This window comes from Caloenas nicobarica, chromosome 3 (assembly GCF_036013445.1).
Source record: "Caloenas nicobarica isolate bCalNic1 chromosome 3, bCalNic1.hap1, whole genome shotgun sequence".
Lineage (NCBI taxonomy): Eukaryota > Metazoa > Chordata > Aves > Columbiformes > Columbidae > Caloenas > Caloenas nicobarica.
In genome coordinates, this window is record NC_088247.1 from 33,867,753 (window position 1) to 33,895,268 (window position 27,516).

The 27,516-nt window shown below is 36.3% G+C and overlaps 1 protein-coding gene across 2 annotated transcripts in view; it reads left to right on the forward strand.

Moving 5' to 3' along the window:
- The window catches only part of SENP6 (SUMO specific peptidase 6), a 79,125-nt gene that overhangs the window by 39,921 nt on the left and 11,688 nt on the right, over positions 1 to 27,516 (forward strand). For both annotated transcript variants that reach the window (XM_065631800.1, XM_065631801.1), the window contains 13 exons: positions 5,664 to 5,734; positions 7,310 to 7,446; positions 8,676 to 9,081; positions 9,995 to 10,227; positions 12,802 to 12,972; positions 13,866 to 13,908; positions 15,180 to 15,359; positions 18,171 to 18,397; positions 18,965 to 19,071; positions 19,158 to 19,274; positions 19,710 to 19,832; positions 20,087 to 20,179; positions 25,319 to 25,752. In XM_065631800.1, the coding sequence (XP_065487872.1) occupies positions 5,664 to 5,734; positions 7,310 to 7,446; positions 8,676 to 9,081; positions 9,995 to 10,227; positions 12,802 to 12,972; positions 13,866 to 13,908; positions 15,180 to 15,359; positions 18,171 to 18,397; positions 18,965 to 19,071; positions 19,158 to 19,274; positions 19,710 to 19,832; positions 20,087 to 20,179; positions 25,319 to 25,752 (2,342 nt within the window). The remainder of the gene's footprint in view (positions 1 to 5,663; positions 5,735 to 7,309; positions 7,447 to 8,675; positions 9,082 to 9,994; positions 10,228 to 12,801; positions 12,973 to 13,865; positions 13,909 to 15,179; positions 15,360 to 18,170; positions 18,398 to 18,964; positions 19,072 to 19,157; positions 19,275 to 19,709; positions 19,833 to 20,086; positions 20,180 to 25,318; positions 25,753 to 27,516) is intronic.

A 27,516-nucleotide genomic window follows, 5' to 3' on the forward strand; every position in this document is an offset into this window, starting at 1 on the left:
GGCAGGAGCTGCTAAGTTTAGTTTTAATCATTACCATCATGACAAGTGCAGCTGGCTTTCTGGGCCAAATGGGGCTACTGACCTGCATACTGAAAACTCAACTCCTTGTGCTGCTGCTTCTCTCTTTCAGCTTTTGACTTTTGTACTTTGCTTTTTCTATAAGACACACTGAAGGTAAATCTCACCTCAGCAGCTTGGTACTTCTTATCGTGCTTTACTGATTTTTTTTGTGTAATGATGTAGAAACCAACAGCCTCCCTGCGGTGGTGTACCTGCAGGCAGCAGTATAGCGAAGCAGGGTGAGGAAGGGCTGAATAAGGCAGCCACTCAAAGAGCCAAGCTGCACATTAAACATAGCTCTTGTGTGAGCCTACACCTCAACAAAGTTTGGAGTTGGTGCAGCCTCTGTGATGACCATAGCCTGTTGGGAAAGGATGGGATCCAGCTGTCTAGGAGAGGCAAGGCCAACTTGGTGAGGCGGGCTTTAAACTGAAGTACCTGTGGGATGGGGTCTGAAGTGGCAACACTCACGCCATTGCATCCAGCTAGGGAGTAAGCCAGGCCAACCAAAGCAGTGACAAATGTTCCTTACCTGCCTCCCAAAAGGAGAACCAGAATGACCAACCACCTCAGGTGTATCTATACCAGTGCACGCAGCCTGGGAAACAAACAGGAGGAACTCGGGCTCTGTATCGAGTCGGAAAGTTATGATATCATAGGAATAACTGAAATATAGTGGGACAGCTCGCATGACTGGAGGCTATAGGCTGTTTCATAAAGACAGGCAGGGAAGAAGAGGAGGAGTAGTCACCTTCTGTGTTAAGAAGAACCTTGAATGTGTAGAAGTCAACTACGGTGATTCTGGAAGCCCTATTGAATGCCTCTGTTTCAAGATCAGAGAGGTCGTCTCCAGGGGGAAACTTAGTTACTGACCTGCAGACAAAGGTGATAAGGAAAATGAAGCAGTATTTGGGTCACTTAAGCAAACTTTGGGTCAACAGAACCTGGTTCTTATGGATGACTTCAACTATCTGGGCGTGTTGGAAGAACAATACAGCAGCTCACGTCATCCATCAAGTTTCTGGAATGCATAGAGGACAACTTCCTCACACAAGTGTTAGATGTGCCAACCAGGAATGGCATTGCTGGGCTTGCTACTCACAAACTAAGAAAACCTGCGTTGTAATATTTTGATTAGTGATAGCCTTGGCTGCAGCGGTCACAATATTGTGGAGTTCCTGCTCAGCACACCGGAGGTTATTACTAAGACAAAGATTTTAGATTTCAGAAGGACAAACTTCAGATCACTCAGAGCTCAGTTGGGAGGGATTCTGTGGGAATTTTACATGGATGATAAAGGAGAAAACGAGCACTCAGAGTTTTTCAAGAACACTCTCCTGGAAGCACAGAAACAGTTAATCCCCTTTAAAGGTCAGGGAAGTAGATGGAGCAAGAGACTGTGAGCTTCTGTGTTTGCTCAAAACCAAAAGAGAAATGTACCAGGGGTGCAAAAGTGGATGAATAACTGTTGAGAACTACAAGGGCATTGCCAGGGTGTGCAGAGATGCAGTTAGAAAAGCAAAAGCTCAAATCAATTTGAAATTGGCCAGAGATTTCAAAAACCACAAGAAAGGGTTCTTCAGGTATGTAAACAACAAACTGAAACAGAAGGAAAATGTTGGCTCACTGTTAAACAGGAGAGGTGAAGTAGTCACCAACAATGCTGAAGAGGCAGAGGTTCTCGACATTTTCTTCACCAGCAGTGTTGGGCCCCAGGCCTTGGGAACAGAAATCCGGGTTGATACAAGCACAGACCTGCTGTCAGTGAAGGAAGAAGTGGGATATGAGCTGTTACAGGAGCTTGACCCCTATACATCGATGGGCCCTGACACTATCCACCCGAGGGGGTTAAGAGAGCTGGCTGGTATTGTTGTAAGGCTGGTCTCTGTAATCTCTGAGAAATCATGGAGTTAGGGGGATGTCTAGACTGTGCTTTTGCCAAGAAAGGTTGGACCAGATGAAGTCCTATTCAACCTGGTATTCCATGATTCTATGATGATTCTGCCATACATGGTGGGTTTGATGTGGCTCATACCATACTGTGAGTAGTTTGGAAAACTCTTTAAGACAGCACTTTATCCTAAATGACCAGATCCAGATGTTTCTTTAGGTTTATTCATTTCTGGCATAGACAGAAATTGTCCCCATCTCTGAGTTGTCCCTTCCCAACCCCATCTCCCTCCCTTTTATTTTTTCTAAAGAAGAAATTTTAATAAGAAAATTTCACTTTGACGGGCAGATATCACAGAGGGCTGTCTACCAGGTCCAATTCCATCAGCAAAGGAATATGGCTGTAATCTTGAATGCGTACTGAAAGTATTAAATCAATGACACCATTTTGTGTGGGCAAAACATGTTTAGTCAAGAATGCTGTACCATTTAACTTTTAAGATGTGTCAAAAGTTCAGAACTGTTTGCAGACTACCTCAGTATTTTTATGATGTGTGTTGCAGGAAGAGCCTGATCTTTCTTGGTCTTGTAATTCATGTTTTGCGGTTTGAAGCTTTCCTAGTTCCTAAGGTTGCTTTTATCAAATACTGGTCTACCTCCCTTGTACTTAAAGGTATTAAAATCATAACTGCTTATAATGGGTGACATAAGTGAGATGCCTAAAATGATTTAATCTCTGAGTATGGAGCTTTGTTCTTCAAGCAAAATCTAAACCTCCTAAGAAATATTTTTGGAACCCTAACAGGAAGAAAAAAAGAGTGTATTTTTAATATTTACTAGGATGACAGGAACAGCAATCAGTATTGTATTTCTTGTTTTTTCTATTAGACACAGGATGTAGTCTTGTATCTTGATGTGTTTAGCAAGAATGCGTTTGGGTTTAAGTGCTTTATGTTTTTTAATCTCTTATAAAAACTTTTTTATTATCCAAATAAACCTGGTGTCACGTTCGATTTTAAAAAAACCCAAAACCCTATAGTTTCCATTCTATTTCTGCACTTACAATTAAAGCACTCTGTGTACTAAGTACTTTCCTGGAGAAGGTATCAATAGATCTGCAGCTGTTCAAAGGGCAACAAACACTGGGCTGAGCTGGGAGAGGGCTTAGTTTTGTCATCTATCCAAATTTTGTGGTGGTGAGCTCTGCCTCTTTGTTTACATGTGGGTTTTTCAGGATAGGAAACTAAGAGGAGGTGCTTCGAGTTGCTGCCCTCGTGTGGGAGGGCTGTTACTATCTCCAAGAAAGCATTTTTTTTCAGATGAAATCTACAACTAGGTAGTGTTTAAAATTGTCTTCACTTTTGTTTCTAACTCAAAACAACTTCAAACCCGGCCTTGAATTTCTAACCAAGTAAAACTCTGTTGGGTGGCCTCAGTTTGCTTGGAGCTGTTTTTCGTGACTTAGGTTTGGGTGTTACTGGTTCATTGTGAGCAAAAGTCTTATGTTGTGGGAGAAGAGAGAAATTTGTTTTATGCTGGCCCTTGCATATTCTTGCAAGTGTTTGGCCATTTAATAAGTATCGAGTGTATCCTGATAACACAATATTCAGACAAGGGTAAATAATGCTACTGTGTTCCAATTTATTGTCAAAAAATTATTTAGCAATATATAGTAAGTGTTGAATTTGTTATCTAAAAAAGATAAATACCTTTTGCATGTTGAAAACGTAATACCAACCTGTATGATTTTTAGAAAAAAAAAATCATAATTTACAAATGTCCAGAGAATTTGAATTGTCAAACTAATTTTTAAAAGAAATTTTAGTATTCTAAATCTACCATATTGTTTTAATTGCTTTCAGTTAAATGTCAAATAGTTTTAATGTTATCTTATCAATTAAATGTTTAATATTCAAAATATTTAGAGAAAAAATTTCTAGCAATGGTTATGTTCAAGACTTATTGTTATGAAATACAACCGGAAGATAACTATAGCACGTCTGACAACAGCTCACGTATCCTTGCTGCAAAGTTTATATTATTCAAATCTCCTATAATGATGTTACAGGGTATTTACCCTTTAGAATGTCATTGGGATTGGTTTTGATAGTAACAGCTTCTCATTATGTAATGATTAGTTTGAGCTCTGCCTTTGAAGTAATGCCTAGTGATTTGAATTTTAAAACAAAATTTTGAAAAAGTCATACACTTAATTTGTGGACAAAGAGACATGTCAAGTTTCTGATTTTGGTTCAATTTTTGGAGGGGAGCAGGATTGTTTGAAACATGTTTGACACAAACAAACTATTTAATCTGTCATCTGTGATGTGGTTGCAGGCACTCGTGGTGAAGTACTGTGACATCTGTGTTGTAACCCAGCCTGTCCTCCTTTCTGCCCGAGTTTTGCTTCATGCTGCAGCCCCTCAACACAATGTTTGTGTTTAGTAATGGCCTAAGTACATTCAGAGGGCCAGATTTGTTAAGAAATATGCCAAAGGGCATTGTAGATTCATCTTGTTCCAAAGATATTAGTTAATAATAATAATTTCACTGAGAAATGTGAAGAAAATTCAGTGAAGAAAATTCAAAGGTTTTATAATTTGGTGCATTAGAAAATGCTGTGCTGAAAGAAATGAAAACTTCTGCCTAGTGCTCAAGTCTGCTTCAGCCATAGCCAAATTTCTGTCAGGTGGATCCTCAAAATGTAGCTGCTAGTTTGAGATGTTAGCACCTGCAGCTGTTCTATTTGCCCCTTTGCTGTCGGTTGACGTCCTTGTAAGCAGCAGAAGCTGTATGGGATGGTGTGACCCATTTGCAGCCCAGTGCACTGGTTTAAATTGCCAATAAAGACAGTTTCTGCTGAAGTTGTTGGCAAGGCCTCCTGTGTTTCAGGTGCGTTATAACAGGGACAATTATCTCCAGCTGCAGAGCAGGGTCAGGCAGCTGAGGAAGAGAACTGCCACAAGCACTAACTGAGATGCAGTGAGCTTCAGGAATCTTAATTTCACAGTAACACTATCTGACATGCTTGCGTGTAAATGGAAAATAGGTTTCAAGAGACTCAAAAAAATCTCACTATAATGATTTATATTGCATTAGCTTGCATGAAAAACTGTGAAATGCATATTATGCAAATGATACCAACAAAAGTTTTATTATCCATTAATTTGTCTGTATTATTATATTTTTAAAACTAATATACAGAAACTATATCTTCTCTTGTCTTGTTCTTTTATTTTTTGGCCACAATAATTTTTGACATCAGATCTCTTTCGTCTGTTTTGCATCTTTTCTTCTTGCCTTTTTTGTTTGTTTATTTTTGTTTGTTTTGTTGGTTTGTTTGTTTGTTTTAAGTTGTGGAACTTGTGGAATCTACTTTAATATTAAAATAATAGTTGTTGCTGGTTTTGGATTTTAAAAGTACCTGTCTTGTACTTCATGAATGAAGAGAAAGAGAAGATGCAGGCTGTGAGAGACTCCGGAACTATTGATTACTATCAAAGGGCATTTAGATCAGAAGCATTTCTAAGACCTGTACTGTAGCTGTTCCTGGCATTCTGGTAATTTTAAGTGTAAAAATAGCATGTAATAGGAGAAGTTATTTATTTGTAGCTTTCAGATACATTTCAGATTTATTTTGTTCATGTGTAACTGTGGCTAAATTAAAATAGTGTCTGTCAAAAGAACAACTCTATATCTGATTTACTTTCCAGAAAAGAATACCCTCCTCAGCTTCAGAAAGTAGAAGCAGACCACATTAGATTACCACAGTCTCAAGGACTGGGTAAGTTATCTTTAGAGTTTTCATTTCTTTTAAGCAGGATAATTTTTTGAATACTTGCTTTGGGCGGGTGTGTTGCCGAACTTTGTGTAACCTTTAGCATATCTGTTTGTATCCTTATATCATGCTATTCTAGATTTATACAAGTTTATGCATGAAGGGAGGATTTTGCTCTTTTTGATGAATTTCTGCAACCTATTCAGTCATGTTATAATTAATTTTAAATTAGGCTTCAGCTGTTTTGAAAACAAATGAAATTGGGAAAATTTAGAATCACAGAACTCTTGGAGCTGGAACAGATCTCTGGAGATCATCAAGTCTGAGCCCGAGCCCCCAGCATGTTTGTGAACTATTGACAAGGAACTTTGGTAGCACTGGTAGTATGTGCAAAATGTAACATGGTAAATAGCACTTGATATGAAGCATGTTCAGGCAGCGAAGTAGTGAGTAGAAGAGTCAGAATCAGCACTGCCTTGTAGCTCAACTTCAGTATGCTTTTATATTATTGGTTAGGGGCCATTGATGGAGATGCAAGAGTGAAAATGTAATTTGCTTTGGGGCGTGGAAATTGTGGAATTTGGAAAATAAAAATCACTGTGTTTGGTTGAGCTTTGTCAGTAAGGACATACATACAGTCTGTAAACCTGCTATTCAGCTGCTTAGCCATCCACACCAGCCAGCTGTTCTGCTGTGCCTTTTTAGGTTAATGTTAAGTAGAACTTCATCAATTCTATGCAAAAGTGAGTTACCTTAGAAAAAGCTCACTTAGCATTGTTTCTTTTTTGGAAACAAGTGGTTCTTTAGTTTTGAGATGTCTTCTAATAGTAGAATGTTTGTGAGACTATTAGTATCTATATTGAAAACGTGTTTATATCTGTTAAAAAATACAGGCTTAAAAAAATTCCAATATGGAGACTGCAACTAAACTAGGGAGTGTAAATAGCACCTTAACATTAAACTGAATTACAGCATTCTTGTACTTCTTAAAATAAAATCTCACTCTGAGAAAATCTCACTCTGTACATTGTTAGGTTTAAAGTAGATTATGGGTTTATTTTCCCTTACAGTCTTCCAGTATTTAAATGAATGAGCCAATATAAAACAGGATATGGCAAGATAGTTCACTGTACTGCTGAGTCTTCTGTTGAAGGAATAAACCCTTATTACACTGAACATTTCCAGTTATTCTAAATACAGTCTTTTAGTGAAAATTACCATCAGCATCATCCATCAGATCCCCTTCTACTTCACGTAGCAGATGCTCCATTCTAGTTTTAGTGAAGTTTAGTATAGATTTCAGAGTCCAAAGCCTCCTCCAAATATATTAAGCTACAAAGTGCCACCAAGAGACACTGAAATAGTATTAATAAAACAACATTTTCAAAGTTACTTTGGGGAATTTTTTCTTATGCGTACAACAAATCATGAGATGCTTGAATCAGTGTAATTTGTTGGGTATTTAAAAGGGTGTTTATGTTTAGTTCAAGTTAGTGTATGTGAAGAAATAAGTCGATGGTAATTTTTATGGCATATGAGTAGACATTTCTTATTAACATTTTTGCACTTTTTCCTTCCTAGACAGTACAATGGAAAACACAGAAGAGTCAGAATCAGAATCTGAAATTAAGAGAAAGGTGCAACAGAAACGTCACTGCAATTCATATCAGTCTGACTCGACTCTGTCTTCTACAAAAAAATGCTTAACTCAGTTAAAGGTGGGTTAGATTTTAAAAACATGGAAACTTCTGTTTAACTATAAAAGTTGATGCATATTTTGGAAACAGGCATTCAGTTGTACAATAAATTGATGTTATTTTAGAGATAGGGCAGAGTATTTGTATTTTGCAGATTTCAAAGTTTAAAAAAATGCTGTATTATACAAGTTATAAGGCAGATACGTTTAGGTAGAACGCATCTACTTAAGTAGTCCTCTTTATTGGAAAGGTGTTCATGGCTGGGGGTGGGAGGTGCAAATTGTAGTAGCTATATTTTGAAAATAGATTCAAAAAGTTTTTGGTGGAATGTAGGTATTTATTTATTATTTTCAGTAGTTCACAGTACATTGGTTATCTCCTGGAGCACTGAGCTCAAATGACATAATAATGTAGATTAAATTTCAGTTGTAGAGATGTCCCATATTCAATTCAGTACACATTCAGTAGCTTATGTGTTAGTATTGAATCCGTTAGACTTGGAAGTCCAAGTTCTGCACTTGTGATACTTAGTTAAGTGAGACCTAGTACATGTGAGGAAACAGAACACATCTGTGTCTTTGCAGTGATAGGATATATTTTCCTTTGTAGCCCCTGCTTTCCTCTTGAAAGTTTGAAGAACTCCTTTTCCTCAGGTCCCATTTTCTTTTCTGAGATACTGGATTCTAGAACAACGTATTTCCTTTTCCTTTTTTTTCTCTCTCTCCCTCCATTTTTTTTTTTTTTTTGGTTTTGTTTTGAGGAATAATTTTTCTGTATGCTTTGCCCCAGACTATTAGAAGATATCTTAGGAGGACTAAAGAACTTTATGAACTAGGAGGTTGTCTGTTTTCCTATTCAGCATTGTTCTGTGGATCCTTAGATTACTTTATTTTCATCCAATGAAACTATTTTTATAGAAACGATGTAACTGGAGCTTCTTGCTGATTTTTATATATATATACGTATGTACATCTGAACAGTGTGCAGCCTTTTACAAATGGGAGGAAAAAAGGCAAGAAGGAAAATCTGAATTGTCCAACACCAATCACTTTTTAAAAATGTCTACAAATGGCATTTGTTCCTCTTAGAACATTTTCATTTTCTTAAATGAAAAAAATCCAACTGTATTTTAATGTTTACTTTCTCTGTTTACTGTAATTGCTAATACAGTGTTGTTAATTCTGAACAGAAATTAAATGCAAGATTTGGAAACAGTATCTTTATACAGTGTGTGTGTGTGTCCCCTCTAGCTTTTGGAACAAAGTGATTATGTGACTGATTGTCCAAATTGTGGACGGGCAATTGAAAATCAGACCAAATGCCGACATTGTGAAAGTGCTTCTCAAAAGGATTTGCAACGAGTCCCCAGACAAACTGTGACATTAAGTGAACCTGTGGGACCTTTATCACGTTCTTCAATACATCAGAATTCAACAGGGCAAAAATCTTCAGGTACAGGGTTCAACACAAAGAAGTTTTATAGTTCTGCTGTTGGGAAAGGCCCAACAGATATTCTACTGAGTAATAATGAAGTTGTAGGACATTCTATGTTACGACAGAATGGAAAAGTTGGTCTTATAACTGGGACAAAAAATCCTAAAATTACAGGAAGCTTAAGACAGAGGACTGCAAGACCATCTGAACTAAATGATCCAAGTAAGTACCTTTTTATGAACATAGCCATAAACTGGAAACCCAAAATATTGTGTAATGAAGGAACTATCCTTTGAGGTTTACATTACTAATTTTGTATTGAATTTTTTTGTGGGTGTGTTCATGGGGAAGAGGGACAGACCTTTTTATAATTTCCTTTTCATACACCGAGGTACTATCTGATAAAAATGAACATTGGGGAGAAAAAAAATATTTCATGCATCTTCTTTTTATTTGTTCCTTTTTAAAAAAACTCACACTTTATAACTAAAAAAAAAACCAAAAACATTCTCAGCAGAATTGCATCATTCATTCTCGCAAAGGGAAAGAGAGTCTTTTGATTTTTCTTTTATATATATATATTTTTTTTTTATATATTTTCTCCATTTTTCCTTTCGAGCTACGCATCTGAACACTATCAAGATTTTATAATTTATTTAAATTTCATGATTTGCAAAATGTTAATTTTTGTGCTTTTTTGGTGTAAACTCAAATTAATTTATAAGCTTGAAGGAACTGGAGTTTGGAAGATTGTTTCTAGCTCCATGCTTAGTTTACTAGATCGTGTTGTCTTACTGATTTGAACAATTTAAGTCATAATTTTTTGTCAGTTTTTCTTAAGTTGTATTCACTGTCAATTCTTTATTGAACCATGAAATGTATGCCTTTACTTCTGTGTTTAGAGGTGGATTAAGGATACCTGTTTCTTGTATAGCTAGTCATGAAAAATAAAAAATGAGGGAGTGCCTGTGAGCAGATTGCACATAAACATTAATAAAAACATAATGTAATGATAAATGTGGACTTCTTTTGGCACTGCAGGACACTTACATAAATTACTTCTAAGCTATTCCTTGAAAAGAAATTTCTTCTATAGAAAAATTTAGTGGTTGAGAATTTAATATTTTCTGTTTAGTTGTTTTGTCTAGTGATGATGATGAGGAGGAGGATAGTGGCAGCACTAGGAGAATGGAAAGCATTTCACCTCGTCCTGCAGATTCAGCCCGCTCCTCCCCAGCTCCTTCTACAGGAAAGGTGGAAGCAGCATTAAAGGAAAACAGTTGTGGAATAGAACAGAGAATAGGTAGTATAACAACAGATACAGAAATTGCAGTCACACTACCGAGAAAAGCAAGAATGAAAGATCAGGTACTAATTTAATACTTTGTTTAAAGAAAATAAAAATCAAATCTTAAATGGAAAATGTAAAGGCTTTTCTTGCATTCTCAGAAGTTAACTATATTTGATTGCTTTTCTTATTTAGCAGGTCATCGAGTAGAATTTCTGCTTACATAATACTGGAAACAAGAAAATATGTTCGTTATATTTTTACAGGCATTCATAATTGTTTGAATTATGCTTTTAACATAGATGCTTCTGTGTTGAATGTATACTCTTTGAGACTGGGCAGGGTATCCCTCTGAGACTCAAGAGCCTACTTAGTTTGCAGAAGAATGTCAGTACCAGCTGTTGCTTGGTAAGACTTGGGACATTCAAAGTTAAATATGAAAAGAGACACTGGGAAGAATAGTGGCCCTTTAAAATGAAAATACTTTGACAACCGTCCCAGTTAATAGCACTTATTTGAAGGATTTAATCATGGGGCTTTTGTTTTTTAGTTCAATACCACTGCAAGAATTGGATAAACAAAGACAAAAAATGCACCGTGAGCAGACTCCGTAAGTGCTGTCAAAGGGGACAGCTTTCATGGTATATTAGAAACTTAACCGCCTCAATAGTGAGCCATTAAGAAGAATAAATTCCCTGTAGCATCTGGTGTTGAATTAATAGTGCTGATTAAAACAATTCTTGGGTCACTTGCCCCATTTCACTATTGTGACTTTGGTTCAGCAAGAGTGTCTGATCAGATTTCCACTTGCAATCTCAAATCCTTTGTGTTTTCTGAGTTAGAACACTTAAGTAATGATGACAAAACCTATGTGCTATGTTGAGATTCAGAAGCCAACATTCTAGTGCTGTAATTGATGAAATTATGGATGTTTATAATGTGGTGTATAATTAGTCACCACTATCAATATAAAGCTGTGAACCTTTAGCCTACATAAAGCTGTGGGGCTGAAAGCTTGGATGGTAAACAGTTTTGAATTTCAGTTATTCTGGCGTTATGTGCTCGATTAATTGAAAGCATTGCATTGTGAAGGCACTGGTGTCTCAGACTTCTGAAACTCTCCCAAATGTTTTGCTTTGTATATCCATATGTTCCTGTTCACTGGTATTTAAGAACCAGTTCTAACATTGGAAATTAACTGCGTGTTTTAGGAAAAAAGTAGAAAAGCTTGCTTTTGAAAGCAAGGGAAGCAGATTTTTAAAAAAAATTTAACGCAAATTTCACATTGTTTCAATGAAACTAGCAAGAATTTCAGGTATCACAGTGTGTTTATCAGATATGATAGAAGCAGCTTTAAGAAGCTTTGTTTATTTGTTTTTCTCTCCAAATAGTCATTAATTCTTTAGTGAATCAGCTCCTTGAACATAGCACCACTTTGTTTACTGTTTTACTGTTTGTCTGTGATTTGAGTTTTGAGCTTTTAATAATATTTAGCCAGTCCAGCAGACAAAAATGAAAAGCTGCCTTCAACAAGAGTCCTAGGAAAATATTTTAATTACAGGGATTTAGAACCTCTGCCTTCTCCACTGCATTTAAATGAAGCATCTAATAATATATTTTGAATGATGGTCAAGATAGGCTAGTGATTAGGGACATGGAAATAATTGTCGAGATTTAGTCCTAATAGAAATATTGAATCCCTTAAAATGTTTTTCTGTGGGAGTTTAATTGTATTTTGTAACCCAAAAGTATGTTTATTAATGGACAGCTTTATGAAACAATATAAATACCAAAGACTAACGTACAGAAAATCCTTCAACAAAGTAATATAAGCAATACGACAAATAAATATGTTAGTCTGATGTCTATCAGTCAGCTTTCATTTTAATAGGTTTTTGTAAGATTGTTCTGTTGGGAAACAGGAGCCTTCATTGAGATTACGATTTCAGTCGGCTTCTAGAGACTTTCTTGAACTGGAGCCAAACTCCACGTGGCCGCCTTTCAGTGTTTAGTCTTCTGACCCTGGAATCTGTCCTAAAAACATCGTAAGAGTTCTGTGGAGTTGCTTTAAGGAATTTTGATAGGGCTTATTTATTTATATTTCTTGAAGATTCTACTCATGCTAATATGGTGATGCACTGTGGTTCAGTAATTACAGAGTGTTTTCACTCACCAAAAGCTTGGACTAATAAAAACTGAAGATAGGAACAAACAAACAAACCAAAACAAACAAAACCCAACAAAACCACAAACAAACAAGAACACCTACAACATTGTGGTGATTTTACAGTATTAGTGTTTTAATATAAATAAACAAAATATATTAAAAATAACCTTGTTTTGCCAGAATGCACAGTGTTTCAAAATGGTGAAAACTAGATTGGTGTTGGCAATTTTAGAAGTGTTAGTTGTGATTTGGAAATGTTAACAAAACGTCCGTAATTGTCAGCTTTTTTTTCTTGAATATGGCAATATTATCATCTTCAGGTGTTCCAAAAAGTCCTTTAGGAAATTTCTACCTGCTGTATATGATTGAGGTGGATGCTGTCGACCAACAGAAAAGTAGCTGAAAATTTAGTCACTAGTTTTTTATAAGCTTTTTTTAGCAATAAATCTTAGTGAGACATTCTGAAACCTTGAAAATTGCTTTTCAGTTTGGGAACATTGTGTCTAACACTCCAGTAAAACGTCGTAAAATTATTTCTCAAGAGATTGTGACTGAGACTGTACCTCTAAATTATCAAAATTCATGTGAAAGTGTCATTCTGAACTGTCGAAGTATACGAATAGGAACGCTACGAAGAATGGTAGTGGAACCTGTGATTGTAAGTAAACTTATTATTTGACAAATCTCCTTTCAGTTTTTGATGGACTTTTTTTTTTATTCTTGAACAATGTAATATTTTGCCTTAGTCTGTGAACAGTAAGTTTGTCTCTAATTTCAGAGGCTGTGATTCCCAAAGAATCCCAAAGTCCTTTTAAGTACTAACACGTACAATGTAGTTCTCATGTTTAATAGAAACATCATGCCTGCAAAACCCTTGAAAACCCTCTTTACTTGTTTGTGAGGGCTTATGGATTAGCGTGCATTTGTTAAGAAAATTGAAGGCAACAATTACCAAAAAAATGGATATTAATAGGTGAGAGTAAGAAACATGTCTGCAGGTGAACAGTTTTGCTTCTGTAGAACAATTTTTTTGTTAACCTTCTAAGTTACATGAAGACTTTCAAGGAGACATTGAATGTTAGTTGTATGCAGCGAGCCAGATGAAATGCATACTTTTTCCTGGGGTAAGCACGTAAATAGCAGAGATGTGTTACTTGTTCTTTCCAACTCTCTGCAAAACTATTGTTTGATTTGCTTAAATACTGATAGAAAACATTCTGTTTTGAAGATTTTTTTTTTCCCTCCCTGTAATTCATGGTATTTTTCAGAGTATTGTAAACCTTTTTTGAAAACAAGGTACTTAGGAGTGTTCTTGAGTTTCAACAGTCAATATGACCAAAGAGACAATGAAGAGTAAAGAATATACTTGCTTCCTTAAGTTGTGGTAAAATGTCCACTTAAAATAAAAAAAAGACATTTTTGTTTTAAAATTTCCATTATTTAAGTACTTAGCCAATTGAAATATGTTCACTAACAGTTAAAAGGCATTAAGTCAATTTAGGTTTGATTTAGAGAAGAAGTGTAATCTTATTATTGTGTTGTCTTTGACAGTTTTGCCTGGATTATATCAAAATACGCCTGGACAGTCAAGAAGGTGAGTACATCTTTCCTTTTATGTTAATAGTCTCTCTCTCTCTCTTTCTATATAGATATTTTTTTTTTTTGAATGAAGTAACTTTGTCAAAGGAATTAACAGGTGAATCATAATGATTCTGGTTTTGTTATGTATGTAATAAATTATATTGGATGCCTGTAGTCAGGAAAAAAAATTGAGAATATAATTTTGACCTGAACTGCCTGGTGAATAAAAACCAAGATGATTTTGCATTATTTCTGCCTTGAATCGCCACACCTGAAGGCATTTAAAAGATGCATAGATTAAGTTCTTAGGGATGTGGTTTAGTGTTACGTTAATGGTTGGACTCTATGATCTTGAGGGTCTCCTCCAAGCAAAATTAGTCTACTGACAGAAAATTTGCAGATAGCAGAAATGAGCAATTCGTGGTGGGTGTGCAACTGGGTCACTAGCTCTTGACCTTCATCCTGGCTGAAGAGCTCTAGATATTCTGTTGATCACTGGCAGAGGTTGTCTTGAAAATTATATTTTTATTAGAAGGACTTTGTGTTATCTGCATTTCTCCTCTCTCCTGTCTTGTTCCTTACGTAAAGGAACAAAGCTTTAAGTGCCTACCATTAACCATTTTTCTGATCTAGAAATAATTACTGGCATTGAACTTTTGGGTCTTTTCACTAATTCAAAGAACTTTGACTTCAAACTTTTTTCCTTCCATTTCTATAATTCAGTAAAAGCTGTGAAAAACTCAGCATGGGCCTTGGCAGCATCAGATGTAGTGTTTAAAATTTTTCATGTTGCTGACGGTTCTCTTCAGTAGTAAATTTAGAGCAGTACCTTAGTTTCCTCAGGCAATCAGATCATTTCTCTGCATGTGTTTATTTGCCTCTTCATTGTAAAGTTATTTTTCATAAGGGAACTTGGTCAAAGATAAATCTACAAAGAAGGTTTTACAAACCTATTGTAAAATATGTCATAGTAATAGTTGCAAATTTAATTCGTCACTGGAAATGGTGTTTTTTCTGTGCAATAAAAACTAGATAAAACTTGGCCAGAAAAAACCAGTTAGTTTATGATTACTTTCCTGAGAGGTGACAGTAGAATTCAGTTCATCTTTTAAGATATTAACAGACCACACCTCCTGGATATATGTTAATTTCAAACTTTTTTTAAAAGCTTTCTTAAAAATTAATGGGCACATACTGATTTCTTATTAAAATCAAGGGGGAAGGTGTAAGGGAAACCTACGTATTTTTACTATAATTTAATATAATGTCATTATTTTCTTCTAGAATCAGAAAGTGATGTCCGAGATATTAACCTGAAAACTTCAGAACTTACCAAATGTGAATGGTGTAGTGTCCGAAAATTACCAGTAGTTTTCCTACAAACAGTACCGTCAACATGTAGTAGCCTGAGAGACCAACTGAAAATGAGTAAAGATAATGTCTGGTACGAATGTAAAGGAGACAGTAAGTAAAACAATTTTAGTCTACTATTAACTTTAAACGTTTTGGTTCGTGACTGAGTGCACTAAAGAATAGAACTGCCATCATTGGCTGAGGCAGGTGTAGTAGTAATATTTTTCCAGGAACTATTGCCATCCCAGGAGGGAAGGACAGTTCAGACAGCTTGGCAAAACTGTAGTCTTCTGTCTGTGCAAACACATGCAATTACATGTAGTCAGTTTAGAGTAACTTTTTTCAGTAATGGTTGTACTGTGTGAAAGCAAGTTGGTTTGTTAAACTTTAGTATATGGGACCTTTACATTTATATGACAACTTTTGCCATACTGACTTCTGCTTTTTGTGCTGTTCTGCTTAAAGGCTTTAGTTTCAGTAGAAACTGTTGTGTGGGTGGACTTGGGTATTTTTTTCCCCCATATGCTTGTAGTGATGTGATATAGACAAATATCTGCTTGGAAAACAAGTGGATTGTCTTCCTGTTTCTTAAAATTAAGTTTAATTTCAACACTATTTTTTAAGGTAGCATAGAGCCCTCTTTCCCTTAAATAGGCTTTTATCCAGGTTAAGTTTTGTGGTTATTTATACCTGTACTCAGCCTCATAGATATGTGATGCATTCAGATGGAGGAAGAATCCTTTCAACAATCTCAGAATTGTCTGCTTCCAAAATATAATACTGTTATACTAACATCATCCAGCTCCTATAAAAAGTATGAGCTGTAAGGAATATTACAGTTACAAAAGTAATTGGAGAGCTTGCAGGGGAGCTAGAGACAATCCTGGGAACAGGCATTAGATCCCACATGAACACAGGTGTTCACAGATGAAAAAAGGAAAAGCCTCCTGAGTTGTCCAGTGAAAAATCCTCCCCTTTCCATGTCACTCTCAGCCTTTCTCCCCCACAGCTTTTCCCTCTGACGCTGTGATTCTGGGTTGGTTTTACACCCAACTGCTTTATTGTACTTGATACTTCTGAGGACTTTGTGATGAGACAGTTGCTATTTGCTTTGTGAGCAAGGAAACTGCTTTAAGCCTGAATCCATAACTGTGTAAGCAATTGTGTGTCTCTGCCTAAAAAAATTCCTCTTAGTACAACTTACTGCTGTTTTATTTTTCAGATGCTGTAAGCAGATGGTATTTATATAATACCTGATTGATCTAACTCACTTTCTCCAACTTTTAGTTAAGGCGTAGGCTGACCTGTTGAAGCTAAGCCACTGTACCAAAAGAAATACAAGATTTACTAGGGCTAGCAAGAGTAAGCATGAGAGAGCTCCTGTCTGTATTCTGTTCACAGAATGTTCGCAGGGGGCAGAGGGGTTTTGGTTTGTTTATGTCACAGGACCTGAAAGCAGGGCTTTGCTCTTCTAGGTGGTAAGATCCCTTTATCTGTGTAAGAAGATGAAGATTTTTTTTTTTATTACTGTGACATTTAAAATTCCTTTTCTTGTTCAGATGCATACTGCTCGGAAATGAAAACTGGTTGCCAGTGGGTTGGCGATCTTGAAGAGATTTCTGTTTCTATGGTAACAGAAATCTGATCAGAGAAAAATAACTGTTTCTTTTGTGAAATTGCCATTACAGGTTTTTGTACTTTTGTACCAAGCAAGTGCCCAGAATCAATAAGAGTAGTTTTCTTATAAATTTGTTCTTCTAATACGTGTTATACAGTTTCTATCCACTTTTTAAAGAAGCGTCATGCTTATGTTCCCATTGAAGACTGGAAACAGTGGGCTTGAAATTCAGTCCCTCAGTATTGTATTCAGTTTAGTTTCTAAGCAGTGGTTTTAAGTTTTGTGTCCCACTTGCTAGCTACCCCAAGTTAAAGTAGGATTTTTTTCAACTTGTCACTGTTTCTGAGAATCTCTGTTGGCTGAAAGAGTTGCCATGCAGATGTCAGTGCTGTATATCCATGTAAAAGTGGTTCTTAGAGACTTTTTCAGCTGAAAGGCTGCGTACCTCTGGGCTTATATACTGTAGTGACTTTAATATGTAAAATTTTCAAAAAGCAATAATGTTTTTTATTGTAGACTTCTAGCATCAGGACAGACCATGAATCTCTCTGAATCATGGGGTATCATATACTATTTCTTTTAAAATTTGATATATGTTGTCTTAGTTCTCTCTTTTTTCTTCCTTCCCCTGTTGCAATCACATCTATTTGAAAGTAAGAGAAAAGCAGAATGAAATTTTTAAAATGGAATACCGTGTTGATTTTGAAGGAGTTAAGTTGATGAAAGCCATTTTTATAATAAAAATTAAGACCACAAAAGCCCATCTACATTCTTAATACAGTTCTCCTTTTCTAGGAAATTTCCACAGGTGGATGTATCATGATTGATTTTTGAGAGAGCTGCTCTGGATTTCTTAATGCTGACCTGGGAGAAATTAGGGTGTGGTGTTTCCCTATAAAGAGAGGAAATTGTGCTGTATATGTAATTTCTGAAATTGTATTGAAACAATAGGATAGGAACTGTAGTAAGAAAAAGAGAAAGTATTGATTATGGACTCTTAGTGTCAGTAAGCAGAGAAGCTGTTCCTTCAAAATATGTTTGGGCTTTGCATTCAGTGTCTTAAAAATGTAAGAGGTGTAAAAATTAACATTTCTGGATTAAGGCCAAAATTGAACGCGCTCTTTTTGTGTGTATAGGTAGAAGGGTTTGGTAGTTCATCCTTCTGTCATCTACATACATGTGTTTTACTGCTTGTGTGTATTGTCAGCAGTGTGCACGTGTTGGCCCACGTTTCTTTGAAATCTGTTTATAATTGTGACGTATTTTGTTTCTAAATGAATAATTTTCTCTCTGCTTCTTTGTAGGTCAAGAAGAACAGTACATCATTTTGATTTTTGAAACTGGTCTTGATCCTCATGCGAACTCAATATTTGAAAAAATAATTACTGACATTGGTATTAGAAATAATATTTCTGACTTCTTTGTGAAAATTTCCTTTGAAGAAGCCAATGGCAGGCTTGTTGCATTTACTAAGTGCTTGGAAGAGAGTTCCAAAGGAAGCCCATCTCACAGAGAAAACAAAATTAAAAATGTAATTATGTTTTTGTTTCAGAACAAAGTCATTATGTTACTTGGCTTACAAATACACTGAAAGTAGTGTGTTGGTCACTAGACCAAAAAAAGTCCCAACAACTTCTGCTGGTCCATGGTGGGTTATGAAATTCTAGGAAATAGTCTGTGCATTCACAATATTTTTAGTGTGTTTAGTTTGATTGTAAGGTTGTACAATGGTCCATAAGTAATGTTGTCATTTAAAAATTAAGGGACAAGAAATTTGCACCAGAGTCAGACAACGTAAATGTTTCCAAATTCATCTACTGGTGAAATTGGAATATTTTAATCAAGAAACTAAATTGCAGTTTGTAGTTAAGTCTAATAAATTCTTTCTTTAAACAAAACTGCATCTTAAAAAATGTGAAAGTTTTGTGGCTCTGCAAGAAATGAGTACAGACTGAAGTGTAATAAGTTAACTAGGAAAGGAAAAGAAGCAAACTTGAAGTCCTTCTCAAAAGCAATGGATATTACACTGCTGGACTTGATTATCTTTCGGTAAATTTCAGCACAGTGTGCAAATTAATATTGACTTTATTCTTTTAAGGTTGCCCCTGAGTCCAAAATGCAGCAGCGAAATAAACAGTTACCATATTTTGATGATGATGAAGAAATTGGAGAATCACATAAAGTATTTATTGGTCCTATAGAAAAGTAAGATACTTATCTTTGCCCTCTAACAATGCTCTTGAGGTTTTTTGGAATTTCATATTTATTATTGAATGTATTTTACTTTTCAGGTTGATAGTTTATCCACCTCCTCCAGCTAAAGGTGGTATTTCTGTGACCAATGAGGACCTCCATTGCCTAAATGAAGGAGAATTTTTAAATGATGTTATTATTGATTTTTATTTAAAGTAAGTTTTCTTTCAAATCAGTTTTTAGTCATCTTTTACTTTGAAACTGGAAAAGTTCTGACATTAAAAATTCATAGGTCAGTTGATAGCGGTTGGTCTCCAGCTATGTATAGCTCTGATTTTAAAGGTTTTGCATCTTTGCAAGAAATTTTGGTTCCTCTCCTATCCTGCTTGCTAGTGACATTGTCCTCACTTGGAAAAAAGGTTCTTTAAAATTTCTTAGCATCAGAAATTCAGAGCACTTAATACCTTGAAATATTGACACAGATTTTTGCATTAATTAGTTCCTGTGGTTAGTTAGCTCTAATATTCTTATAGCTGTTTTGTGAGAGGCTGCAACAATTTGGTGGGGAGGTAGCGCTGTCCTTTTTACTCTGGTCATGGATACTTTGGGTTAACATCTCCATTAATTTTTCCCCTTTTTGAACTAATTAGGTATTTGGTACTTGAAAAACTGAAAAAGGAGGATGCTGATAGAATACACGTGTTCAGTTCATTCTTCTATAAACGCCTTAATCAAAGAGAAAGAAGAAATATTCATGAAACTTCAAACCTTTCGTAAGTCATATAAATCAGTTTAACTAAGAGCTAAGTACAGTGAAGGCTACCAGAACACATGCTTTACAGAAATAAAAACACTTACAGGCAATGTTATGATACCAACAGAACTCTAGGAAGCTTCCAGACCTATAACACACATAGAATATGCCTTGAAAAAATCTTAAGAAGCTGTTAAGGTGAAAATATCTGAAAAGTAGTCTTCCAATTAACATGCATCACCTTGCAAATCCTGTGTTGGTTACTTCTTGCAGAATACAACAAAAACGACATGGGCGAGTGAAAACATGGACACGGCATGTTGACATTTTTGAGAAAGATTTCATTTTTGTTCCTCTTAACGAAGCGTAAGTAAACATACCTTTTTATTGCATTTGGTAAAGGCTTAAGCTTCACAATTTTAAAACTAAAAGTTATAGCGGGAATTGAAGTTAAAAATTAGGAGACTAAACAATTTTTTCCAGGTGATAAAAACAAAATAGTAATGTAAGAGCTTTTAAGTGCGTTCTTGTAGTTTAAGAAGTATCAGACAGTATAAAGACTGCACAAAAATGAACTTTTCTGAGTACTTTTTCTGAGTTTTACCCGGTTCTCTGGAGTTCTTTCTTCTAAGGTGTTGTCATTGATAACTTTTGGATTTACCTATTTTAGTCCTTTTTCTTCTAATGAGATCTCTTTGGTATAGATGAGATTGTTCTTTGGTTGGAATAAAACTTTATTGGAAGAAAATACACCTGAAAATCTCTATTGCCCTGTATTGGGAGCTTTATGCTTTTTCTTTATATCCTTTTGTCTTGATATTTTGCTTAGATCAGGCAGCAGACTGTTAACATTCTAATGGTTGTTAAGGACTTTTAATGATGCCTGCTTTCCTTAAGATCAGAGCAAGTTGTCACAAACACATTTCTGCATTTCAAAAAAAGAATTTAAGCAGTCCTTAGGCCAAAATATTTAGGAGCGTTAAACTACTGCATTTTAAAAATATACAATAAAAACATAAATAAAGTAGACAGAGAGACAGGAGAATTGTAATTAACTTATCATAGGCATACCCAACTGATCTTTTAAAAATTCAAAGATTAGTTTGTTGTTTTTTTTTTTTTATTAAAAACTCTTCAAAGAAACCTATCTAGATACCGTGCCATTTTGCAGCAGGAGCAAAACTTGTGAATCTTCTCTTTTCCCACCTCCTCCCCAGCTGAATTCTCAGGCTAGCTGACCACAGGTCTGTCTTTGTTATAAAGTCGTAAGTAAACCCTTGAGAAAGCTGTTCACAAGCACTGACTTAAGATTTTGAGATGCTATGACCTTTGTACAGCCATGGGAACACATCCAGTACTTAGGTGATAAAAATGACTCAGGTGTAAGATACTCCTCCTGTCCACTTCAGACTTCATCCTTGCTATCCCTCTCTCTTGAAGCTTGAAGTACCAGAACCTGGAAGTCTGTCATTTAAATTTTGATTGTCTTAGAGCTTGTTATATAGTTTACTTCCCACCGTTCCTGTCTTATGTCATTGCCATCTACATTGGTTATGCATAGGAGAAATGATACTGATCATGCTGCAAATACCAGACAGCGTGACTTAAAAGTCACCTGAAAATGAAATAGTTCTGTGGCATTACAAGAATTAGTCATCTTACTAGTAAATTAACACAAAGTACTTTTCACTGTCTTGTTCATTTACTGATAAGGAACTAAAGCAATGTCTACCTTGGCAAATAGTGCAGCTCAGTGGGAATGAATTTGCAGAGCAAAACAGTTTGTACTGAGGGCAAGATGTTCACACCATGTGTGGGTTGGAGATTTTGCTTTGGACGACCTTGGTCTCACGTACCCATCCAGTAGTGATTAGAGCATGAAAAGTGTACTCTTGGTGTGCATCTTTCATCTGGAAATGATCCTGTTCACACTTTTCAGAAAACTGTACCGTGAAGTCAAACTTGGTAAGTGGTGATAGTAGGACATTCATTTGCAAAAGTGGTTTCTTGATGTGTGCAATAAAATATTGCAGAGCAGAAAAAAACGAGTATCCAGGGAGATAAGAAAGTGCTGGTTTGATGGAGGGGTGGAGAGGGGGCGGGGAGAGTGGATTTGCTTTTTATTGTTGTTTTTGACCTGCATTCTGCCAAAGAAAGAATAAATTAGAATGTCTTTCTCTTTTTTTTTTTTTTTTCCTTCTTGGTTTTTGATTTATTGTTATTAGTTGCTAGCATTTTTCTTGGCTGCACCTTGCTGTTTTGTCTCCTGTCAAACATCACAGGATCACAGAATGACAGAATGTTAGGGACTGGAAGGGATCTCAAAAGATCATCTGGTCCAATCCCCCTGCCGGAGCAGGAACACCCAGATGAGGTTTCACAGGAAGGCATCCAGGCGGGTTTTGAATGTCTCCGGAGAAGGAGACTCCACATCCTCCCTGGGCAGCCTGTTCCAGTGTTCCGCCACCTGGCTGTGAAGAAGTTTCTTCTCAAATTTAAGTGGAACCTCTTGTGTTCCAGCTTGAACCCATTACCCCTTGTCTTACTGTTGGTTGTCAAACATGTCACTTCTTCCATCCCCTGGAACCAATTCAGTTTTGAGGAACAAAAAGCTGAAGTTTTTGGGGGAGATGCTAACATACTTACGAAAGAATCAGTGACTTGACAATGAAATACTCCCATTATGAGGAGTAATTGGTATGACAGGACAGAGAGGAGGCTGGGGAGCTCCCTGGGAAAGAACACAAAAGCCAGCAAGTATGAGGCTTCTAGGCCTCTATGCTATTAGCACAGCTGTCACTTGTGAAGTGTCCCTTCCTTATATTGCCATGGCACAGAAGAATATCAGGTTTTACAAGGTTACTGTATATTTGACTCCTCTTTTTCATGTATTCTTGTGTATCAAAATGGGTCAAGAGCAGAGAACTGGAATAATCTTAACTTTTTTCAGTTAAAAAAGTTACTTTGTTGCAAGTTATCTCTCTTACTTTGATATGTAGCTCTTGTCTTTATGTTGAACTGACGTGTAACTCCTGTTTTATTTTAGTTAACTTCACTACAGTAGCACTTCAAGTGCTGCTTAGTCTCTTTGATATAGAACCAGAAAGTTTTATTTTTAGAACTAAACGTATTGCTGACAAAAGAGACAACAAGTATCAGTGGTGATTTTTGTTCGTTAATGGCAAAATACTAAGAAGGATTTTTTATCTGGTTAGCAAGTACAGTATAGATCCTGTTTGTGTAAAGTTACAGCTTCATGTTGCGTTCTGGGCCTGTGTATTTAATGCGTTATGAAATATATAGTCCATGGACTTTATTCGTTAATAGGAAACCACCTTGCTTCTGTGCCGAATTTATGTATTTGTGGTGCTGATTTGTATATTAGTTGGCTTCTTAATCTGTAGTGAGTGTTTTGGATATTCAAGTTTTATGATGAAGGCTATGGGCTGGGACCTAGCAACTGTAGTAGGTTACAGCTTTTTCAGAAACTCCCTTGTGTGCTGCCTTTTGTGTCATCTAATTTCCCCAAATTTCCCCATGCTTCTGTTTCTCACTTGCAAGTTGAGGACTGTCACACTTTGTGTTGACAAGAATGAACATGTGGAGATGCTGTGTGTTCAATAGAATATAACTTCCAACTACTTGGTGTTTAGCTGTCTAGGGGTTTTTTTTGTAATCGAGGCGTTGCCTTGTAACTTCACGGGATTGGTGAAAACACTAGGAGAATCAGTGGTGAAGAGGGACAGCCAGTTAATGCCTGGTGTGCATAGAGAGTAAAATATATGCTATTCTATGTAGGTTTTGGAGAACCTGGTTTTCAGAATTTTTTCAACATGCCTTTGGCTGGACATCTGTCAGTTTATTCCTTGTCTGGGTCTTCTGTATGATCATATAACTCATGTACAGCCTTGAGTTGTTATGACTCTCCTAGTGTTCACAACTTGGCGCATTGCAGCACTCTCTAAGTATTTTTCAGGAATTTGCCACCCGGTTTGATACTGGTCATTAGTCCTTGTAACAGAAATTTTCTCTGTGTGATACAATAGCGGATCAAAGGTGGGGAAGAGTTTCTTTGGTCCCACTGAGAGATCAGCATTCATTACTACTTCTAAAAGGTCTCAAACCTTGATCTGTGGCAAAATCGGTCTGGTTGAGAGCCAATCTCAGAGTTTCTTCCTTGTGTCTTGAATTACGTACTATGTGAAACAAGTTATTCTAGGATTTGAGGAAACCCGAGCACTTCTCTCACATTATAGGAATGCTGCTAATGGTTGCTTCTGATAATGCTTGTCCTGTGCTGCCTAGGATGATGCTTTTTTGTCTTTTAGGACTCAGCGGTTTATTCTGGCATCTAGTTTAAGAGTACATTCTAGAAATGATTGATTTGCCGAACTTTAGTATCTACTTCCAGAAAGTCATTCCACTAGTTTAGGGAATGCGGGCTTATCATCTAACAAGTTGTCAAACTGCAGTAACTGGAGGTGGGCAGGATGAATCTAGGGGAGAATTAACTTCAGAACAACATGGCAGATTTAACCATGACTACATCAGTGTCCTTTGTCAGTATAGTCCTTTTTGTTTCAGTCTCCAGTGGAAATAGGTTGTTCTTTTCAGAGTTGCAAGCTATTTTTTTTTTTTAGATCCAGGTTAATGTGTTTACATAATTGGTACATAAAGCCTATATTAATATAGCACACACAAATGCCAGGGTTTGGCAATACTTAATATATTCATTGACTAGGTGTGGTAAATCATTGAAGATAAAATGCCTCCATATTTCACCTGCTGCTTTCAAGGGCCACTTTAACTGCCATTGAGTTTTGATAGAATTTAGGATTCATAATAATCTAATTAATTTTTTAATATCTCAGACATACATTTTTAGTTACTACTTTTTCTTTTTTTCTGAAACATATTGAAATGTGGCTTCACCTGCATAATACATAACTAGGTTCTGTTTTGTTATTTGCTGTAGAGAATCAGAGAACCTTCAGAAAATTTCTAAATCAGGTTAGTCAATATTTACTTGCAATGCCCCAATCCCTGACTTCGCTGCTGCTCCATTTCTTATTGAGTGGCAAGTTAGTAAAGTCTCAAGAGGCAAGGACAGCAGGAGGAAACTGGGACAAAAGTTATTTTGTATTGGGGGATATAATGATTTTTGATCCTGAAAGGGTTGGAATGTCATTTCTGTGAAGGGTGAGGAGGACAGCAGTCATGGTGATGGCATTACAAACACTCTTTTCTCCCCTTTTTTTAATTCACTGTTGACAATATTTCTTTAAAAATGTGAAGTGTCGTCTGTGATTGGAAGATCTCATAGGCAGAAGAATATGGGCAATTCAGCTATACTGTTAGATCTGACTAGTTGTGTTGCTAGTGCTGAACTACTAAAAAACTTGATGCAGCCGTAAAACGTGAACTTGACAATAAGTAATTCATGCAGTGATAAAGAAAATGTTAAAAAATAAATAATCTTTTTAAATAATTTTTTTTCCTTTGCAGTGCCCACTGGTTTTTGGCTGTCATCTGTTTTCCTGGTTTAGAAAAACCCAAATATGAACCAAATCCCCTCTATCATGAAAATGCTACAATGCCGATAAAGTCCTCCTCTTCAGATAGAGAGAGCAACACACCATCTCCTTTGCCAAATGATTTAGATGCACAGAACTCGCCTTCCAAGTCCACAGCAAAGAAGACATTGACCAAAAAGTATAATACAGCTTTAATTGACCCAAACACTGAAACCGAAGACAGTGAGTCTTCATGTTGTAGAAGAAGTCCTTGTAGGGGAAAAAGTGCTTTCAAAAAACTAAATCAAATGGACAGTGATGTGGAAGAACCTAACACTGTGGAATCAGCATGCCATACACTAGACCATCGGACTTCAGACGAAAACGGTATACAGGGTGAATTCACAGCTGCTAGCCAGTCTATGGGTATGTAATTGTAAAAATATGCACATTTCAATGAAAAATTTGGAGTTTTCACATCTGTTGCTACTTTTGTAGTTGTGTAAATTTCATACTGTGAAAGTTTAGTACATGCAAGTTGAATGCTTGCAATATAAGTAGTTCATAGCCATTGCGTATAAAATGTTTTTGTAGGTGTGGATATAACTCTCATGGCAAAGGGCTGGAAATAAAACACTTTTCCTAAATCAGATTAATTTTTCAGTTGTGTGAGCTTTCTTCACACAAATTCATTTTGTAGGTATCACTTTGCATCACTTACGACAGCAGTTGTTAAGAAAAGAATAGTAGTTGGCCATGGATCCTCATAATGTATGTACATGGGGGGACTGAATTAAGATTGTGTGAGCAATCGTAATTCCAGTGTCTTCTAATATTTGAGGTTTTGCTTCAACACCATTAAGTTCTTTAATGTCCCAGTAGAAGGTATGTAAAAAGAGTAAGGAGAAAATAATAATCAAAAAAAATTCTCTCACATGACCTCCATGTTACATTTAGGGAGGTTTTCTCCAACGCGTTTCTGCTGTGGAGGCTGATTTCAGTGTCTAGAACAGTGTTTGTACCAAAGTGAACAAAGGAGCTGACATACTTTTAAAGGCAGATGAAGGAATTAGGAAAAGATTATTTTCTTTGCTTGCTGCAAGTTTTGGATCCCCTTGAGGCATAGAGTACAAAATATGTGTTCATGCAAAAAACATCTGTTCATGCAAAAAACATTTAGTTACTGATAGTATTCCTACTAACTTAATTTACACAGGAAGTAATTGCATAGCTTATAGTACAAGATTTGGAAAGCTTATCAGTGCTATGATCTAATCTGTATATTGTGGACCAGTACAACTTTAACATCTTTGTGGGTATAAACACTTTCCTACTTTCTAATATAAATTTATTCATTTGTGATAACATTATCACTTCTCCTAGAAGGTCTTGGGGGAGCAGGGGAGGTGCATAGGTTTCCTCTTGTTCAAGTTTATTTTTCATTTTACGTGTGATTGTTACTTTTTATGATATCGCTGCTGTATGACGTGGTCTCATGTCTTGGATGCTGCTACTGTTATTTGTGATTATTCAGAATGTACTTTATGACATATGGTTTTGCTAGGATTACATATTTTTTTATGGCTGCATTATATTGGTGGCTGCATTATATTGGATGGTCATTCTATTGCTGACTAAAGCACTCAGACTCTCTTGCTCAGCTGTTGCAGGTAATGCACCCTTTCATTAATGCAGATGTTCTTACAGGTCACAGTCCTGGTTTAAGGGTGAGATTCAATTTGAGATTGACACTAAGCCTATGTTTAGGCAGCGAAATTGAGTTGTGTATCTAAACTTCCATTTCAGCCTGATGGAAAATGAGGATGTAGTCCTTAGGTTTTCTGCCCAGCCTTCAGCTGTTGCCCTAGAAGGGTGTGGGTCTTGACTGCCAAATCCATACGTATGTCCTGGATATCCTAGGATATCTCAAAAGACAGCAGGTGCCTCTGATAGTATAGTCAATAAAACCAAGCGACCTCATTTTCTCATCCTAAACCAGATATAGAGTAGCTGTTCAGTTGACTAGTTCTCTGCTCTGATTATGGTCTCCACTTAGCATTGTGAAACCCTAGGTGCCTACTATACATGGGAGCCTGTACTTAGATGTCTTGATCTCCAACTAAATCCTGGTTTTGGACTTGTAATTCAGTAGGAGTTGATACCTAAATAACTTTGAAGAAATAATCATAT